The 21504-nt window shown below is 43.8% G+C and overlaps 1 protein-coding gene across 1 annotated transcript; it reads right to left on the reverse strand.

Annotated features, from left to right (window-relative positions):
* Positions 1-11697: 11697 nt before the first annotated feature.
* gtf3c3 (general transcription factor IIIC, polypeptide 3) lies at positions 11698-20873 on the reverse strand. Its single transcript, XM_084574381.1, has 19 exons — positions 20645-20873; positions 19635-19713; positions 18713-19038; positions 18509-18632; positions 18172-18363; positions 17619-17784; positions 17365-17512; positions 17099-17270; positions 15989-16089; positions 15731-15902; positions 15235-15437; positions 14930-15031; positions 14661-14793; positions 13727-13952; positions 13590-13644; positions 13369-13504; positions 12810-12934; positions 12570-12722; positions 11698-12481 (listed from the first exon to the last, which is right to left on the reverse strand). The coding sequence occupies exons 1-19, from the start codon at positions 20735-20737 to the stop codon at positions 12359-12361; spliced, it is 2829 nt and encodes a 942-aa protein (XP_084430507.1). The 5' UTR covers positions 20738-20873; the 3' UTR covers positions 11698-12358.
* Between the last annotated feature and the right edge of the window lie 631 nt (positions 20874-21504).

Below are 21504 nucleotides of genomic sequence, written 5' to 3' on the forward strand. Positions count from 1 at the left end.
AGTCCGGTGCAGAATTATCAAGGGCATACTTTTGTGTGGCTGTGACATCTGCGCCATCAGAGAGAGTGTTTCCATGGCACCCAATAGGCGGCTGCATGTGATGACATCGTCCAGAGTCTCTTAAAGAAACAGTAGCCTACTGACCTAGGACATAGTCATCTGAAGCTACTACCACATATGATTTCATCTAAGAGGCAGATGATCTACGTAATTCTGGAAACATCGCAGGTGCTACCTCCCAAATCCAGAAAGTCACACGTGGATAGCATGACACTGTTCAAATACACCCTACCATCACAGGGGGGTAGAGTAAATCTGACTTGATCTCACCCAAATTTCGATTTGGTTGATTGATCTGACGAACTTCTTTTCACTGTGGTGCTGTAGTAGGTATAACGCCTGTGTAAAATACATAACTTTATGTGATTTTGAAGATTGGCGTTGCTTCTAAAATGTCCCTTTTGGTTGAAAACTCCCTTTGAGCATCTACATGCTGTTTTGGATTAAAAGGAGGCTGAGCAATTCTGTCCAAACGGTTCCAGACATGCTGTTTTTCCATAGAGAGAAGGTACACAACGTTTTGGAAACTCTTTCTCACAGGAACTGGAAAAGAAACGGTACAGGAAGGAGTTTCCTTGCGACAAGAAATGCGATCTGACCGATAGCCCATGTCGGGGCAGAAATAAATAGCATGACTCACATGAATGCAAGCTATAAATAGGCTCATTTTCAGAGCATGCTTAAAAAGTTCAAGTCTTTCTTTAAGCTTATTATAAAGTTTATTCTGTTTTAACAAAGCAACAGTGATTTATGAAGACACACTGCGGAAGCTAAACCAGGCTTGCGTTCACATACATGTGAACAGATAACTTTTATAAATAGCTCAGGGCAGAGGCTGAACACAGCTACTGCTCGTAAATATCTGTTACACACACTCTTCATCCTCTTCTAGCACACTCCACCAAGAGCCGCACAAATTAAAACCCCGCTGCACGGATACATGCCCATGCACGTGAAGCTCTCGGGAGGTAAAGTGTCCTTGATCCAGCACCGGGATTAAAACAGAGAACAGGGCTGGGCTGGGAGGGGAGGGGAGGGATTTAATGTTGATAGAGTGCCTTTTCTAATCCGCTGCTTCGCAACACTGTTTCAATCTGCAGATGGAGCCCCACCTCTCACTCTGTATTTACATTTCCATCCAGCTGTCCAGCGAATTCCAGCCAACCAGAATTATTCTCCGTGAATAAAATGGTAATTAGGTGTTTCCATTAGCTAGAGTGAAGCTCTGTCTCAGTGTCCAATGTACATAAAGAAACTGTTTATTTTAATTGTTCATATAATTGTTGAACAAAACTTTTTTTGAGTGATTGAGACTATATGTAGCAGTGTTGTTTTTACGGTTAGGCCTAAAACCTTTCTTTTTTTACAAATCTTATAGTTAGGTCTGACTCAGGCGACATTGGACTACTGATGTGCTGTTCGCCATAGACATATATAGATAGACGCGACATTGAGCGCTGCCGTCTACTAGAGCGGCGTGCCGGGGTGGCCATCTTGGAACAGGGCCACTCGCTCCTACAGTGCATTACATCTATGGAGGAATGGGGTTTCTACACAATAAAAGTGATCATAAATCGCTCAGTTGAAGTCCGGCATCTTTTCTTTACAATCCTCTGTCAGAAGCTAGTCTGCTGATAACATTAAGTAAAAATTGTATTTGGGTAGTAAAACCATATTTTTATCATAGCTACATGTGTGACGTATTTAACAGTTCAATACGTTTTGAAATCGGTCCAAAATTCAGCGAATAATTCTACTTTGAGATTGAGGAGTACCTCTTTCCTTCGTATGTTCATGCACCGCTGCCTCTGCGAGCCCTGTACCAAGATGGCGGCGCTTTACGCACGTCCCTCCACAGTCAATGTCGCGTCTATCTATATATGTCTATGCTGTTCGCGAACGAGTCGCGAAAGAGACGATTCCCGTCGGGGAGAGCCATAGCTTCATTGGCTCCTGCGAAGCAAAGCTGAGGCATCTGGTATTTCTGAATGCCAAACTGCAGCAAAGACTTTTATCTCAAGTCTCACAATGTTAAGTCTCTGGCTCTTTATTTATTTGATCTGTTTGCTGTGGTTCAGTTGTTCATTTAGAGCTCTGGGTAAAATGGAGCCGAACTGCATCTTTTTGGTAATTAAAAAAAAAAAAAGTGCATAAATAAGGTTTTTATGAAATCACAGAATGAAAAATTCCATATCAACAGCCAAACTCTTCATAATCACTAAATTAAGATCAAATTGAAGGCCCCCTCTTGACACTAAATGAAGAGCCATTTGAGAGCCGAGCCAAAGCAGACGGATCTTTGAAAAGAGCTGGACTTCCCATCCAACCTCCATGTTTATATGCTGCATGTATGCTTCAATCAGGTGTATGTATCAAGTCGGTCCTCCTACTGTCTATACCTTGTTGGCCTCAAGTAGATGGGCCCCTCCATTGTCTTGAGACAACTTCTATTACTACTGGCGCTATATAAATCAAATTTAAATGAAATGTGACATGTCGCACAGAACCAAGTGGGGCTGCAATACATCCATTTTCAGTTGGACATTCATGGTCACACTTAAAGGCTGAGGTATTATTATCTGACCTGTGACACAACCCCTGCATTCCATGCTCCCACCGATCATCTCCAACCACGCCCCCTCTCTCCTCCCACTGCTCCTTTCTCTTCCCCATCTTACACATACTCAGCGAGGTGAACTTTGACCTCAGTCGGCTTGGTTACATCTGAGCATCCCGTATTAGCCGCACACAAAACCGTGTAAAGAATGTCGTGTTGTGCTTCCGCCTCAGCAGAGAGCAGTTATGTACAAGAGGAGGTAGCTGGAGGGGAAGGTGGCAGCGGCGCCATGCTATTTGAACAATCATTCTGGGTTGAAGTTGCTCACACACACACACATGCATCCCTCAACACAGAAATGCTTTCACACACAAACACACACCCATAGGCAGTGAGTGGATTGAGTGTGTCGACTGGACCACAGAGCTGACTCATCACCGGTCTACTGCCCTGCCATCTTGAAGATGTGTACAGTTATTTGAGCAGGGGGTTTGAATGCTTGAGTCAATTCAATATTATTTGTGCGGCGTCAATATCAATTCAAATTGTTTCAAGAGGCTGTTAAGGAGACGGTGGCAAGGAAAAATTCTGTTTTAACAGGATGAAACCTTCAGTAGAACGCAACTCATATCTGGGGATCCATCTGCTTGAGGCCGGCAGGGTAGAGGGATATTGTGTAGACTCCACTGTGCCACCAAACAGCCTTGACTCCATGAGGCATGGCTCTGCTAGATCTCCTTAAACTTGCGAGGCGGGGTCTACATGGACGGGACTCGTTTGTCCAGCACATCCCAGAGATACTGGGCTTGATTGAGATCTGGGGAATTTGGAAGCCAAGTAGACACCTTGAACTATTCCATTCCTGAACCATGTTGGCTTTGAAAGAGGCTACTGCCACCAGGGAATGCCCCTTTTCTTAAAACGGGTGTACATGGTCGGCACTAGGGTTTAATCCCGGGAAACGGGATTCCCGGGAAATCTGATCAAGACTATTTCCCGATTCCCGGGAAAGGTTATGACGGGAAACGGGAAATATATATTTATTTTTTGTTACACGTGCGCTTCTATTGTTGTCTTACGTTAACGTTGAATTCAGTGCAGCAGTAGGCTATAGCCTAGAAATCCACGCACCCTAGCGGCAGCAAATGTCATTTGCAGCAGTAGGCTACCAACCTCCTAATGATGTCTGCAGCCAGCTTTGTTAGGCCGTAAGGTGAACCCTGTTATCGTTTCATCCCGCTCCACAGTCTGGCATCTACACAATCTTTAGTTCATAAAACATAACGAGTCATGCTAAGCTACCCAAAAAAAGTTCGTCGCAAAAATTCCAGTCGATTGCCGATGCGTTTATGTTTTATGCAGAACTAGTTTCTTCAGAGCGTAATAAGATCTTGGTTGCGAGTGGTGGCACGGTTGGTCACGTGATCGTTCTACACCAATACGGTAGCTGCTTTTTGGCAGATAGGCTGTCACGCACGCAGCTGACTTGATCACGCAGCAGAATTGATCATTGCAAACTTTGTTGATATGGGCATAAACTGTGTTTCTTGCCCTAATAATGTTACAAATAATATAAAACATGCTGGGAACGCATATTTGAATGATATCGATACATTACTTGGGCAAAAACAACAACAACAAAAAACAGCTGTTTCCCGGGATTCCCGGGAAATGGGTCGTCTTTTCCCGGGATCTGATTCATCTAATTTTCTGGAAAAATATTAAACCCTAGTCGGCACCAATGCTTAGGTAGGTGTTACGTATCAAAGCAATATCCACGTGCATGGGACAACTGAAGGTCTCCCAGCGAAACGTGACCAAAGCATCACACTGCCTCCTCCGGCTTAACTTCTTCCAACAGTTCCATCAGAAATCCACGCAATGTAAATTAAAACACGATTCGTCAGACCTGGCCATCTTCTTCCACTGCTCAGTGGTCTAGATGTGATGCCCACATCCCCAATACGGGCGCTTTTGGCATCAGACAGGGGTGAACGTGAGGGCAACCCCATACGGAACAAATTTTGATGAAATGCATGTTGTGACGCCTTTCCATTGGAGGCGTTCATCATCTTAACAGTTTAAGCTACAGTAGGTCATCCGTTAGATCGAACCAAACTTTGCCAATGGGCCTTAGCCACCCGTGACCCTTGACCCCGATCCTTGGACCAGTCTTGACAGGATCTGAACACTGCAGACAGGGAACTTCCTACAAGAGCTTCTTTGGAACAACACCAGAAATATTAAATATCTACTCTGTTGTACCTAGCTATATGAAAAATCTTTCATTCTGCCTGTTTATCCATGTGGGCCCCTGTTCCATAAGTGTTTGCACTGTGTAATCTTTCGTTCACAGCAGCTTCACGTCTGTACTTAAGTTATAAATGGCGAGACGTTGCGACTAAATATACACACAACACAGTGGAAACAGACCCGGGCACTGACATCAGTACACTCTCAGCCAGTGAAAGACACACATACTAAAACAGTATGTACTGATAACAGCCCCCCTAAAGCTTGATATGATTTACTTTCATCCGAAGACAAAAGAAAGATGGGCAGCGTTCTAACCCTGTGACATCAAAAACCGAAATGAAAATGCTGCAGATATTCTTCTAGGCGGGGCGACGCCGGGGCAAGAAAACGCAACACTATTAAATAATGCAAGCGTCAGAGCTTAAAAGTGGAACCAGGCAAGATTTAAATGTAAAGAAAAAAACATGCACTTGTCTCAGCCTAATTATATCACAAAGTGGAGCTACACTGGAGGAGAGTTTGGCCTATTTGCCCAAATAACACCGCGGTGTTGTGGCGGTACACTTGTCTGCCCGCAGAGAAAAACACAACCAGACATGAGGTCAGAATACAAACTCCGACCTTGTTAACTTGCGGGATTCCTGTTTAATACAAAGCTCCTGAAACAGCAAAATTCAAGGCTATAAATCTAGAGGAGGTTTATGTAAAAACAACCCTCTAAGACAGGACGTCTGTCACACACACACACACACACAGAGGCCTGAAATAGCTGTTTCGTGATTGGAGAACAATGAGGTGGTCCCGTCAAAGGCGACACATTCCTGTCCCCAACACACACATCACATTCCTCTGTGCCAGTTTGTGTGTGTGTGTGTGTTTCAGTGCATTCTTGTGCTTCTAGCCATGTGCAGACCAAAGTAGGCAGTCAAATGTGTCAAACCTGACAGGGCTCCACCAGACATTCCCTTCACCATCTTAGCTGATACACTATCGGCCCTATTGGCCATAAGACACAGCTCAAGATAGTTACGGTCCATCTTACACTAATACCGACATATATCCTGCAATTTGTACTTAACTGAAGGGTTAAAGCTAATTAGCTTATTGCTTATTAGCGATGACGGAAATCAGATGAGGAGTTGACATACTCGACGTACAGCCTGGAAGCCACAACGACTTCCCCACCCAGTTGGTCTCCACTGGGAACTGATTATTTTTGAGCAAAGACAACAAAAGGGCTGTCGTCAAAGATGTGGGCTGTTTAGATTCTGCTTTCGCAATCTGAACAACTTTAAAAGGATGGACAGTTAACAAGGACTAAGACATTTGTCCACTTAATGTTACATTTGTTGAAACCCAATGGTGTGTTACCACACTTACGTTTTGGTAAGAACTGACTACGTAAGGTTTCTTAAATGGGATCCTAGAGTCTAGTTAGCTAGTTAGCTTGGCAAAGACTCCCAGCCCCATGTCACTGCTCCCAGCCAAGAAATGTTCCTACACAGAAACTCTAAAAACACACATAATAAAAGAAATATAACACTATCATGCATGTATTATGTAACTAGAGGTGGTGATTTTGGTGGATTTTGTTACAAGGGCTCGGTTTGAAAAAATCTATTTTCCGATTAAAATTTATGTCCATTTGTAAAGTCTGATATTGATTTAAATCTCGCGAGACCGGTTTCACATGACAAATCTTCAGAGACCTTGCGACTTCGATTAATCCACATGTCAGGGAGATCCAAAACTTGACAGGATCACCAACTCTGAGGACTGATCTTTGGAACCAGTGACATCAATAGTTTTAGTTTTAGGTCAAATTGGTTTGAAGCTGAAATATCTAAAAATTTAATTGAATCTGGAGCCACAATTCCAGCCACATGTGAAACTATAGGTAAAATATTCCAAAACCAATTGTTTCCAAACTGATAGATCTCTAAATGACTCGAATCTTGGACCTTGTGAATTGGTATCGAATTGATTGAGGAAACCAGCAGCGACACCCAGCCCAATGTGTTACTTTTCCCAAGAGCAATGCTAATTGCTTGTGTTTAAAAGTCTTGAAAGATTTGAGTCCAGGCTGATTTGGCGACAACTGAAGTTACTAGTTAAATTGGGTTTAATACTACAGGGCACACCATTCTGGGAACAAAGCAAAGTGCTGCCAAGAAATAATTGGCCTTTTTCCATCATTATAAGCGCGACCATGGTTTGTTTTTATACTGCGCATGGCACGAGACGGCACCTGCAGCTCTACATCTAACAGCTCAGAGAGAAGCAAGCTGGTTAGAGTCTGCTATCACATCTGTTGTAAGAGATATTGACAGCAAAATAACTTTAAAGGACGAACAATTAACAGCGATTTAGGCATTTGTCAAGAATACAAATTAATGAAATCCAAGTGAAGCGTTACCAGACAAATATTCAGATCAAAGTGTGAGTGTGGCTATGCTAGGCTACTATTTTCTTGTATCCAAAAACCAAAGCTGAAACAAGTGCATCTAGAGTTATTGGGTTTATTGAACCGCCTTTAAGAAAACCCAACAAGTTCCTATAGAAGGTGGCAAACTATAAGGATCATTTCATATCCCAACTGTGACTTATGTTCAGTAGGTTTCATGGAGTCACTTAAAGATATGTACTCAATTCAATTAAATTTATATAGAGTCAATACCAATGCTTAGCGTCTCGAGTCACTTTACAGAACCCAGCCTGGGAATGTCCAGATGTAGCAAACTCTGGAAGCTAGCATCTCTAACTTTAAGTAACATACTTTGGAGTTAGGGTCCCACTCTCTACCCTGTTGCTTCTCCTTAATGATGATGATTCCTCCTCGAGATCTGTCCTGGCAACTGAGACAGACAGTATTTTATGGACTTCATGGTCCCAATGCAGCCAACTGAGATGGATACCACCACATTCCCTGACCTGGCAGCGGTGGACCAACTCTTTTCTCGAATTAGTCTTGATGGAGTGGTATATAGCCCAAATGTACGGAGTCAGCCTTAAAACACTCCAACCATGGGTTGTGGCTCACGGACTGGTTAAATAAAGAGTGCGACATGGTAGTTCTTAAAAATGCGTTATATCTGACTGTATTGTATTTTTTTTCTATCTGCTGGAGAGCAACACAGGATCCGGGTTGGCGAAGTTGGTTGCCACAGGGGGGTGGGTGTTAACGACAGAAAATATTGATCACGTATACTGTGTCTTCTCTGTCGTTTCATGTTAACAAAAAATTGATAGCAGAAAGAAAAAAAAACAACAAGTCCAGCTGCCCTTACTTCAGTTTCGTTTTTTTTGGATATACCCAAAAAAACAGGATCACTGAGAACCTTCCAGATGTCAACAAAAAAGAGATTTTGAGAGACTTCAGACTCCTGTTTAGCAGAAAGCTTAGATTAACTTGACAATATACATTTTATTATAGTGTAATGCCTTCGATACCGCAAATATTCATTAGTCATTTTAGCAGCTAACTCAACCGTAATAGAACCACTATTGTCAACAGTTCGAAGCTCCTATGTTCTTGTTTATTCCTTTTCAGTCTCTCATGTATCAGCTATACCCTCCAGCTGTTCTCACCTCTCTCTTGTTCTGTGTCCACCTTGCCGGCCTCAAGGAGATGGGTCCCCCCATAGGAGCTAGGTTCAGCCCTTTCTGTTAAAAGGGAGTTCTGCAAAGACTCTTGAGACTATTTGGATGGTTATTGACGCTGTATAGCTTAAATTGAATGAATTTAATATAAGATGCATACTTTAAATTGATCTTGCAGTGCTGATGTGCCCTCGATCAAAGCAGTAGAGCATTTCTAGCACCCTCATCTAAAATGATGCATTACTTCTGCATCATCAAAGCTACAATAGATAAAAACCAGTGTAGAGCTCACACACATGCCCTGGCACTCCACCTGATGACAAACAGGAGCCTATGCAGGTTGGGTCTATATGGAGCTACTGCGCAGGAAACAGGACATGAGCTGTTCTGTTATTCTAGGGATGATCTCATTGTGCCAGCACACCGACGGCTCCTGAGATGACTTCCTCACCTGCCGTGCGCTTGCGATGCGCAGGGCTGGTTGGAGCCATCATCATCGGCTGCTGTTGTTGTCGTTTCTGTTAAGCCTCTGTTTGTCACTGTTGCTGCCGGTGGTGCACACCAAACAATGACTTCATAGGCTTCAACAGAAGCCCCAGTCAAATTGCAGACTGGTGATGGACATAATGATATTTGGAGAGATGCGTTTGAGTAAAAACCCCTGCTCAGATCAGGCTCTATATAAAAACAACCTGTATGAAATGAACTAAATATGTGTTATTACATGTGTAGTGATATTACCTTTGTGATGTAGACACAGTTCACTACGCCCTGTGCATGGCTGAACAGGCTCGGAACAAGTCGCTCGATCATGGACGACGGAGGTCCACACGGCCCGGACACCGCCGATCCGTCATCGGCTCTCAAGCGGGGAGCTGTCGCTCCAGAACCCGGGCGCAGCCCTTACCGCCTCTCGGTAGAATCCAAGCGAAGATCGAGGCTTAAAACTCCCCTCTTCTAATAGCCGCATTTAAATCATGGTTGCCAGTTGTGTTGCCAGGCTAGGTTAAGAAAAAGAAACAAAAAAAAAAAAAGAAAAAAAAAATCTGCGCTCATATCTTATTTATTCGGCTGGACCACTTTACATCCGCCTCTCCGTTTCCGTTGCTCCAGACGCTTCACTCCCGGCCCGGGCACACGCTTCCATGCCGGGGGGAGAAATCAAACCAAACGCACCCTCGTTGGAGAGACGCATCAAAAGTGTTGATCGGGAACTTTTTTCTTTTTCGAAAAGGCCAGGCCTTGTTTGTGGGAGTCCATACTGACCGAGCTCAGCATCAAAATAACAGATAACACCTCCCACTTCCACCCCCCTTTGTAGACCACGGTTTCCCAAGCTGAGTGTCGGGGGCCTTCTAGGGGTCGCTAAAAAATCAGGAATACTGGACCTGGAAAGAAATTAGCGCAATCTAGACGTTTGTAAAACAGAATGTACACCGATCAGGCATAACATTATGACCACCTTCCTCATACTATGCACGACTCCCTTGTGCCTCCAAAACAGTTGTGGCTCATCAGAGAATGGATATGGAACAGGGTGTCCTGTGGTGTCTGGCAACAGAATGTTGTTAGTGGAGGCCTTTGGGTCCTGTGGGTTGAGGGGAGGGGCCTCTGTGGATCATGACACAGAAAATGGATAAGTTTGGGATCTAGTGAATTTGGAGGCCAGGTCAACACCTTGTGCTGTTCATGTTTTTTGAGTTGTTCCTAAGCCGTTTTTGTGTGCGTGGAGTGTCATTGCTATGGGGTGGGGGTGCCATGTCGGGTCTAGGTGGGTGCTACATGACTATGTAACATCTACTTGAATGCCAGATCCAAATGTTTCTCAGCAGAACATTGGATTGTTACAAGATGGTCTTCTCCTGTCAGTGGTCATAATGTTAAATCTGACTGGTGTATATAGCCCTTATAGCTAGTCGCTATTTTCTCCTTTAGAGTCCAATAGGCTAGTAGAAAAAACATAAAGAGAGCCTTAACTAACTATCAACTTACTCCTTAATTAAATTCCAGCAGCTGATAGAAGATAGCAGAAACAGTCTTCTTCCCGTCTACAATACGACCTGCAGTGCTGAAAAGTTGCTTGCGATGTCCACTTGTGGGACGATTTCCTCCGTTTGGTAGACGTTCATCTGTGGTGATGCTTGGCTGCCGACGCCAGCATAAATAGCATGCAAGAACCAGTTGGTGGGACTTTCTCTTTGGGTGCAGAGCCAGGTTCTATTTCGGTCCAGTGCCCAGGACGTCGCAATGCAAACCACGTACACTGTATGGACATAAAGGAAAAGGGAAGTCATACAAGCTGATAGTTTAGATGCTGTAATTGTTGAAGTGAGCTCAAATAAATCTACTGGAGAGAAGGATTCCAGATATTGATTAGGTCCTACAGGAGTTCTGATGCCACTGTACTTACATCTTTGACAGCTGTCGGAAGGATCCTTGAATTTTTGCCTACAACTTTATTTGTAAAGAAGCTCATGAAGTCATTACTACAGAGGGCTAAAGAAAGAGATGGCTCAACAGAGCTGTGGCTTTGAATACAATGGCATTACAGTCCAAATTATCTCACAATTCTTGCGTCATCTGATCAGACGTTATAGAGGTGTCCAATCAAATTATTTAGGTGGAATATTGGCCAATAATAAGTGGTCGGCAATGGACCAGAGAAGTTATTCCATTTAAAAAGATTTAAATCACAGATTTCATACACATACAGTGACACAGTTCAATAAAGGAATCAACATTTTAAAATCTGAGTGAATAAGACATGGGGGGGCTTGTCAATTTAGGGGATTAGTGACATAAAAATGGTTGGCCTAAATAAAGAGCACTGACCAAGCGAGGGAAGATACTGGGAGCAGACGTTCAGATGGAAGAAAGGGAGGGGTTTGGGAAATAATCCCGGCGCCTTAATCCCTGCAACAAACCAAAGAGAAAGTCTGCCCAACAGTCATTTGATAGATACGTTATTTATCCTGAAGGACAAACTAAAAAAACAGTGCAATTCTCTTGTCCAAAGAAGCAACACTTATTTATATAAACGCAAAAATTGTAAAAATCACAAACATACTACGCGAACAATATTTCGTAAACAAAAACTCTTTTTTTTCTTTTTTTTTTTTAAAGTCTCAGGTACCAATTACATGGCTAAATAAACCGGTTAAGATTTAGGTAACTTAACCATTTGTGCTTCCAAAGCCATGAATATACCCATATAAAATTCTTTTGATAAAATTTTCCGCAAAGAGACATTTTTTATATGGAGGACAAATGCTGCCTTATTCATACCATAAATGAATCCGAGTGAAATTATTAAAAGAAATCAGTACTAAACAAAAGATACAAGAATACACAAATCTCAAAATATCTCAAACATAAACATTTATTTTTAGAAGAATTTTGTGTGGAGTCGGTCTGGAGTCACTCCGCTGAAATTTGATTTGGAACCACCAAAAACCTACCGAGCCAAGCAAATCGTTTGGGTCGGCTTTATGATGTGATGAAAAGAAGAGTTACAGCAATGTAGTCATACACGTCATGTGAGCACCTTGGAGTTGCAAAAAAACATGAAATGAGCACCGTGGAGTTGCAAAAAAACAAAAGATGGCTGACTGGTTGTAGGACTATCCAGTTCCAGGCAGTGTCTAGATACTATTTGTTGAAACACACCCAATAATGCCAGACTACAGCAGGACTGGATACACAGGCCTTGTAGTTATCCTTAATAAAGAGTAGTAGTAGTATAAGTGGTCTTCAAAAGTAATTTTTGCATTTTCTCAGTTTTTATTGATTAATAAGGCATTCTGAGTACTCAATATATTCACAGTCATTCAGTTGCCAGCACTGAACTGGCTCAACGTCCAAAACACGGAAGACGCTGAGGCATTTTCAAACAATGCAATGTGTGTTGATGAGCTGCCGGGCCATCTCCATGTTCCCACTGGCCTGGTAAATGAGCGAGAGGTTGAAAGCTATCTCCTTTTTCAGATCAACCTGATCGTCCGCGATGCCCTACAGGGAGAACGGGTGGTGAAAGCAGAGTTAAGAACACTTGAACGGTCACAAAATAAGCAATTATTTGAGTCGAGCGTTCACTCACATCCAGTTTCTGAGCGGGTAGCGTAAGTGCCTTCTGGTAGTAATGTATGGCCAAATGAGTAAGGCCCATCTGGTGCAGCGCTCGGCCCAGGTTGTACATGCTCTCCTGGCACTCTCCACGTAGCTCCACGTATCGCCAAAGGAAGGAGAAACCCTGAAAAGGCACAGGATCATTCTTAAAATGACAGACAACGGTTGGTAATAGCAAAGCTAAGAAGCAATTAAAAACAAAAAACTGTACCTGTAGCACCAGTGTGTGTCGTTTGGCTACATACTTCTGAGATGCCATGTGGAAGAAGGTGAGACCCACGCACAGGCTGTGTAGCGGATTGTCGGGGTGAGTCTGGATGGCCTGAACATACTGGCCTGAATACATACAATGTTTAAATATGCGATGATGTGTAAAGGCAACACAGGACCACATGGAAGTTGTTTTTTTTGTAAATGTAATTATGATGAAAATACCATATTTTGGCTTTTTAGAAAATAAAACTACAAATGATACTGCCACCACCATGCTTCATGATGGGGATTGTGTTTTTGGAGTCCGCCAAGAAGTTCCATTTTGGTCACATCAGATCAATGAACCGTCTTCCAGTTGACCTCGGAGTCCCCCACGAGATTTTATGTCTGCTTTCATCAACAGTGGCTTTCTCTTAGTGTATAAACACTCAGGGGATCACCATTTCACTAACTGTCGGACTACTATTACTGCTGTCACCTTAAACGGGGGGCAACATTTACATATATGAGAACATTCATTAAATTACATATTTATACTTATTTATTGCGTTGCGTACCTAGAGCATGTTTGAAGCTCCCAGACACCATGGCGTTGTGTCCACAGAGGACACACAAGGCGTGGTTGTCAGGATGTTTTAACAGCAGACGCAGACAGAAACGATGGTGGCGCTGGTGCTGGGAAGTTATCGTCAGCTGAGATGGACAGAAGACGTGGTTTAGACGATTGTCTTCTTTTGACTTCCTTCATGAAAATATGCATTTTGGCATAGACACATACCTGGTTGAAAATGTTCCAAAGCTGAGGCAGATCCACATTTTCCATCAGCATCAATCTGTTGAGAAAAAAAATAAATGAAGCCACTCGTTTCAAACTAAAATATTCTCCACCAGGTGGGACTGTACATGTCAGTTTACCTGATGTAGTTGTAGGCCTTGTAATGGTTGTGGTCGAGGATGGTGGCGGACAGGCCGAAGAATTCCAGCTCCTTCCTCCTGGGTTTGTTGTCGTAGAAGGAGTAGAACTCCATGGCCGACTCCACCAGGAGCTCCGCCTCCTCGTAGCGCTTTACCTCGCACAACGTCCGCACGCAACTCACCAGCAGCTGCCACCAGTCCTCTTTGGACATAACGTTGGTTTTACCTGAGCAAAATGACAGGGACACGCCGTAAGGAAAGCTTCACTACCTGGATACAAGCTTGCGATGGACACCAACTCTGAAGCGCTAAAAACTGCAGTTCCTCCGGTGGCCACTTGAGGCTTGCTTTAAAACTGAGTTAATAAAAATAGGATATGTTAAAAGGTACAACTTTACAGCAGGAAACATGTTAAAAATTAGCCAGAAGTTAAGAACACCAGGTACTGCCAAGATGGTTACGACCAGTTATATACAATCAATGGTCTCGACCCAGATGCTGTCCTGTCTTTAGACCTGGGCCAGTTTTCTTGTGTCAGGAAGTTGGTCTGGAGCCTCTCCGTTGGGAAGCAAAGATCTGCACGGCCAATGAAATTCTTTGGGTGGGCTTTATTAGGTGATGGATAGCAACATTGTCATACATGTCATCTGAACGCCGTGGAGTTAAATTTGTTCACAACAAAATGGTTGTTTCTACTTGCTAAAAGTCACTGACGGGGATCCAACTAGTGCCAATGGACAATCCACAAAAACTAAGGTCATACATGTTCATCAATTGCCTGACAACGACTGGACATTGGCTTGGGTGTGTCACGGCTGGTCACAGCCCATAGGCGACACAATTAAACAAGTAAAGATCTAGTAAAGATGTGCCGGGCCAATCAAATTCTTTGGGCGGACGTCCACTCACACAGTAACACTTTAAATATACATACCAGTGTTATCCAAATAGGCAGTTTCGTGGTCAGCAATCTCTGACGGCATGTTTTCAGCCTTCACCAGCCTCAGGTGATTCTTGCCTGACACAATCACAGAGCGCACGCACACCTTAGCTCGCTGCATGGCCACCTTGAACAGATGCATACGCATATATTATCAGCATAATGTCTTACACACAAGAATTAAGAAAGACAAAACACAAGGTCTGCAATCTGTGTCATAGTACAAAGAAAGTATGCATAGAACAGAGGTGCAAGTGTGTTACCTTTAGTAGCATGGAGATCATAGTAATCATAGCATCCAGATAGTCCTGTATTTGTCCCTGCGTCTTCAATAGAGTGGAGCGATGCAGGAGCAGCTTTAATTCCTACAAATACAACACAGAAAACACACCAATGGTCAATACACGCCACAAACACGAAAGTCACACATGCTCACCGATGACTGACCATTGGTTTGGCGTCTCACAGCCTACAGTCAATGATCACGCCCCATAGGCGACAACTATTAGAGACTCAAATGTGTTGGATCTGGTACAACTTAAAAAGATAAATAAATAATTGCCCTTGCCTTCTGTGCTGCTGAGGAATCCTGTGCCAGTGTGTCGCTATCGTACATGGACTCCAGAGCCTTAAGGGCACAATCCATCCGACCCAGCTGCTGCTGCAGAGTGGCAAGGGAGAGCCGGGCCTCAAGGTGCTGCGGAGCCATCTCCACCACCTTGGTGTAGCTTTCAGCTGCTGCCTCCATGTGGCCCAGAGCCTTCAGACACTCTGCAACAGGGAAGTGATGAGGGTATTTAGTAATGTTTTGCACCGTAGCTAAGTCTAGGGTAGTTGATAGTTCAGCTCCTAGCAACAGTAGCTTTTAAATGTCAGCCAGGTTGCCATGTTTCCAAAAATATGCAGGGATATGCTGTCCCTGTGACAACATAATGTTCTGTAAAACATTTTTATTACAATACTTAACAGACACTTGCTATTAACAATCCTTGTAACTGCAAGGAGTTCCGTTGTAGTTTCAAGATGTTTGGATCACGTCGATATTCGCATTCCGTCTGCCCTACCTGCATGTCGCAGCCAGACGACAGCCAGGTTGTACTTCTCAGATATGACGAGGGCAGACAGCAGAGGCAGAGACGACAAGTATTCACCCTCCTCCAAGTAGGCTTCACCCACGTCCAGGTACAAGTCACCGATCTCCTCCGGACTCTGTTCCATCAGTGATGATACCAAGCCCTGTGAAAAATTAAGGATGCCTTGCTTTGGTTAAATTATCTCTTAAACAGTCCCTTATCATGAAAAGCATGTACACGTATGTTTACCTCCAGGGGGGTGTAGACATGCAGGTGGATGAGGCAGACAATTAGCTTGGCTCTCAGGTCCACTGGGACGCTGTCTGGTACCTGTATATCGGTAATTTCACCTGTAGACATGGCACACACACAATCAGTCGCAATCACGTAACAGCTTTGATTAGCATTTCTATGGTGATGGAGAAGAGAGTGGGGGCAGCAAGAAATTGTTATGCGCTTATGCTACTCTGTCTGAGCTCCGCTTTTGACCCTCGCCACAATACATTTTAACAACAAGGTAGGGCCGTGTTACACTCCAGTGATAAGTCTTTTTTTCATCGACAAGATTTTTCTTGTTGATTTTAGCTGGAGTAAATTTAAAATGCTGTATGGAGTTCCACAAGGATGTGTTGTTGGGCCGCTTCTGTTTAATATGTATCTGGTTAAAAACAGACATTATGACCAAGATACAAGGTACAAGATGAAGTGTTGGTATTTTTGGGGAAATGGGCTTCAGACTTAGAACTAAGAACTAAGAACATCTTAGAAAATCTGTTTCTGATGCAGTTTGTTGGCAGTCGAAAGACATCAGCAGTAATACTGTAAAAGAAAATATTGACAGCAAACACACATCACTACAGCAATAAGGCCTATACACTCCAGGCCAGTAGATGAGTTCAAAAATGTCAATCTACCTTCACTATTATTGTTGGTTATGTGATATAACCCCACATTCTGTGAATATAGATGTAGTACGCTGCTATAAAGTGGAACTCTGCGCAGTTCTATCAACCAATCAAACTGGTATCAGTGCCTCCCTAGTCATGAGGCAGGCCACACATTTGATGAGCTCAGTGAAACACATTTCTCAGCACGACCAACTGGTCTGTGATAATTCAGCATTCTGCCGTTTATGCAGGAACCATCTGATTTGTCAATTATATTTGAGCCTCTGAAAATAGGGGACGTTTCATTTTTTTTGTTCAACCCCATAAATGAAAGCTAAATCTGCACTTCAAGCTTGGATCCATAATATAACTACAATCTGAATATGGTTGTTAAACAGCTATATATGGTCAGTTATATATGGATCTTACTGAGTGAGATTCAGCACCATTATTTTGTAGTGCCTGTGCTCACCGTTCTCATCTGCTGCAATTTCTGCTTCAGTCTTTGACTTTGCGCCTTCTTCGTTCTTCTCCTCCTGCTCCTCAGCCATCTTCTCTTCCACTTTCTCTTCTTGCGTTGGCACCGTGACGTTCGAAGTCGATTCGGCTCTGACCAAAACAATACCTGCAAACTGGACCAAGACCTAGGAAAGCAAATGCACCACTCATTAGGACAGAATGTGCATTTGGTGAACGACACTGGGTTGCTCTCATCACACCACACACACAAAGGTGTACCTGCAAGGCCTTGTTGTACTGGCGGTTGGCGATGTAGAGCTCAGCCGCCATGTTGATGAAGTCATCACTGACCAAGCTGGGGTGTCGCTCAAGAGCTTCCTCTATCACGCTCAGAGCTGAGGGTAGGTCATTACTCTCGTAATAGCTCCTAAACAGGACACAGACGTATGCCAGATAAATCCAAGCCATCAGGGGAAAAGCCCAACTCCAGACGAAATGTATGTACTTTGCTTTTTATACTCTGTGACCCGTACTTAGCCATGTCCTTGGAGAGCTGCATGAAGTGTTCTCCATCCTCCAGCGGCAGCAGAGACAGGATCCTGCGGTAGCCGTCCATACACTGTTTGTGCTCCCCCAGACGCATGTGGAGGCTGGAGCGCTCCCAGAGGTAGCGCACGTTGGTGGGGTCGTACTTGATGGCTGAGGAAAAAGGGGATGAAGGGTGAACAGGGTGTATATACTGACCAGCCACATCATTAAACCATCTGCTTAATATTTGTGTAGGTCCTACTCGTGCCACCAAGATAGCTCTGATCCATTGGGGCATAGACAAGGAACCTTTGGGGATGTCCACCAGGACGTTGTGTCTGCATGAATTTGTAGTTGGGTGGTTTGTGTCTACCCAACATTCGCGCAAATGCCAAAATCCAAGGCTTCCACAAAGAACATTGCGTTGTTCTTCGGCCCTCAAATTACGTCACAGAGTTTGCATTACGCAAGTCTGTCTTCTGGATGATAATGGTTGCAGCCAGACCGTCCTCCAGCGTTGACTCAGGTCTGGCTGTGAAGGGCTGGTGTCACACTGACCTTTGCTGTAGCAGATGATCGCTTGACGGATGTTGTCCTGCTCGAGAGACATGTCGGCCAGTCTGATCCACTCCTCGCAGTCTGACGGGTTAAGGTGAGCGGCGATCAGACCGAACTGCAAAGCTTTGTCCATGTCCTCATCGTCTTCATAGATCATAGCCAATGTGGAGAAAGGCTCATAAGCCAGGGGAGCTGTAGGAGGAGGTAGAGGAGAATGTTTTAGACCAACCTTTATTACAGACTTTTGAATTCTGGCCTTGTCGTCCAAAGCTGTTCTCCATGCACAATGGGAATATGTGGACGCCTATCAGTCAGTGAATTAACAATCGTTTCATACCCTGTCGTATGATCTCCATACACATCAGGATGGCATCTTCTTTCTCTCCTCTAGCGTAGCGGATGTTGGCTTCTCCCATCAGGCCTCTAAGTGCACGAGGCAGCTTGCTGCCCTGGCGCCTCCCCTAGACAGACGCAAAGTCAAAACAACTCACAGTCAAAATACCTGGAATAACTCACACTGACCTGTCTCCATCCTCCTCACCTTCATCATCTTCTTGTTTTCTCGATTTAGCTCCATCTCCAACGCGAACACGTCCCCCACTGTGACATCTTCCTCCTCCTCTTCCTCCTCCTCTTCTGCTTTCTTCTTCCTCCTGCCCTTTCCTCTCCCGCCTCGTCTCTGCCTCTTCTCCGTGCCCTCCCCCTCTGCCTTGTCCCCCTCCTCCAGGTTGTAGTCTTTATCGTCGTCGTCGTCGACGTAGCTTAAGCTGTCCTCCTCTTCATCGTCATCCTCTGAAGACGGGGGTTCTGCTGCTTCTCCCAGTATAGAGGCGAACGCCAGCTGGACTCCCGGGCTGACTCCATCCTCTGAGAATAGAGGAGAGAGTACGTTAGAAGCTGGAACAAGGTAATCTAGAGGATTTTTGCTTTAAAAAAAACCAAATAAAAACCAAGAGAAATACGTAAAGAACAGAATAAAATACGACAGAAGCAGAACAACAACAATGAGAATTACACTAATCAGAATTATCATCCTTTTTGATCCCACTGCGGTGAAGTAGCTCTTTTTCAGGTCCTAACATTTCCAAAATATTATATGTATGGATGCCTTTCACTTTTTTATGCTGTAGTCTTTCATACAAGGGATAGGTAAGGGAGAGGTGCTCAGTTGGTTCTCCACTTCACCACTAGATGTCACTAAAGGTCTACACACCAGCCCTTTAACACATTTATGGCTGGATAATTTCCACAACAATAAATTATTGCATGCAGCACTTGTTTTATTGTCTTTTCCCTATATTAAACTCAGTGTGGGAATAATCAACACCAGGGCACTACAACTAAAGCAGCTAATTGGAATCCAACCATCACTCTTTCATTGTTACACCTGGGCTTGGTTTGCTGTCACATGTCGTTATTTACGTTTCAAACTCCCTCTACTGACAGACAGACATTAACTTAACCAATTTTCGCCAGGGCTTGTGCCGAGGTGGACGGCTGTGCATCGTCCTCCGCATCTTCATCAGCGGCCACTTCCGACTCCTGGTAAAAGGAAAGGAGACATGCTCGTTAGAGCAGGCTTAAAATTCTGACAATAAATCTTATGAGCGCGATAACGACTTCCAATAAGGACGCAAAGAATGGTACCGTGTCAGCTAACTAGCTAGCAATCACATATAATTGTCAAAGGTCTTGTCATTCAATGGTTTTTCTTTGTTTTGTATTATTTTCTATGGAAGTGCTGAGCAAACCAGAATATGTTTTTAAGAGGAAGAAACGTTGAGCTCATATGGGTGGGGGGTGGGCCAAACACACAGAGGGTTAGGGTTAGGGTTTTTAATGAATGAAAAAAAGAGTCGCAAGGTTTGTTGGGTATGCAGAGTGCTCGTAAAGTTACTGTTATAGGAAAAAACAAGAGCACAGGGGCGTAAAGTCACATAGTTCTGTTAGGTGAGTTAGCTAGCATAACACATGAATATAAGAGGTATCATAAGCAGGTTGGAGAACGTAACACAGCATGATATAGAGCTGTAGCACAGAAATGCATGGATATGGACAAGAAATGATAGGACAGGTGCTCAATGAAGAGGTCATGTGATCACAGGAAGTCCCCCAACAGCCTAGGCCTATAGCAGCAGCATTTAGGGATGCTCCAGGGTCATCTGAACCATTACTCCATGATGTAGACTGTTAATGCCAAGCATTTTGGCTCAGCTTCTTAAACTAATGCACTTCAGCAGCTCACATTTAATATCTGAACTTCTGGGTATATTTTCACCCAAGAAATGCAATGCACCTTCAGCTAATTCAGCTTCTTTAGATAATGGCCATCAAGTTCCACTCCACTGGAAGCCACTATTACAATTCAATAGGATTTACGCTGTGTGATATATGTGAGCTTTCAGACGTTTCGGCCAATTCAGCCCAGATTTCAGCATTTCCTAGCTCCATCAAAATGCATCTTCTAGTTTACCTTGGTTTTTCGCTCTTCTCTCCTTCTGTCGAATTCCTCAAAAGTTATCCTACCCTCCAGGTAGTCGATCAGCTCCGCGCTGAAACCGGACATGTCTGCGGGCGAGGCTAACCCAGCGGTGCTTCCTCGAACAAACGCCGTCACATAATGCTGCAGAAGTCTCACAATTAAATGTCAAAAGAAATCATTTTCAAACGCGCAACCTGCGCTGCACTGTTCAACCAGCACGTTGAACTGCTACCACGTGACTAATAAAAACTTCCGGGTCGGGGTTTTTCAAAACAAACCAGGAAGCAGTTTGGCGACATCTAGTGGCGAGTTCACACTACACAACATAATAAAAAATATATAGTATGTTAATAACAATTCATTTAATGATTAGAATAATATCACTTCTAAATCCAGTGAGGAGAAAACAACTCAGATACTTCTTTTTATTTTATTTATTTGTTTATTTGGCGAGGACAGTACAAATTAATGAACACTTGGCACACACGTCCTCCACTCAGCGTTTCAGTGGCTCCCCTCTGGACGACAGGCTCCACTGCCCCGCCTGCAGAACTCAGAGGAGAAAAGCCACCTTCGTCCCCAAAGCCATCCTCCTCCTCAACTCCTCTCCACACACACGCTCTCTCCCTCTCTCTGACTCTTCTCCAGCTCACACACAGCCATAGTACAGTCAACCTCCCCCTGCCCCACACCCCCATACTCACATACCAGAGACTCTTGGCTGTTTTTATTTATTACCCATTTTATTTATTACCCACTCTACCTCAGCTATAACTTGTAATTACATGTCCCTGTAACTACTGTTTACTGTTTACATTTGCACTTTAGTCACTTTACCTACAGTCTGTTTA

This window comes from Chelon labrosus, assembly GCF_963514085.1.
Source record: "Chelon labrosus genome assembly, chromosome: 24".
Taxonomy (NCBI): Eukaryota; Metazoa; Chordata; class Actinopteri; order Mugiliformes; family Mugilidae; genus Chelon; species Chelon labrosus.

What these genes read in the sequence shown, in the direction of transcription:
- gtf3c3 (XM_084574381.1), bottom strand. Translation starts at nt 20,737, where the DNA reads ATGTCCGGTTTCAGCGCGGAGCTGATCGACTACCTGGAGGGTAGGATA. An exon ending in AATTGCAGCAGATGAGAACG is followed by an intron (nt 16,090 to 17,098) that starts GTGAGCACAGGC and finishes CCATGTCTACAG; the next exon opens with GTGAAATTACCGATATACAG. An exon ending in AAGGCCTACAACTACATCAG is followed by an intron (nt 13,645 to 13,726) that starts GTAAACTGACAT and finishes TTTTCTCAACAG; the next exon opens with ATTGATGCTGATGGAAAATG.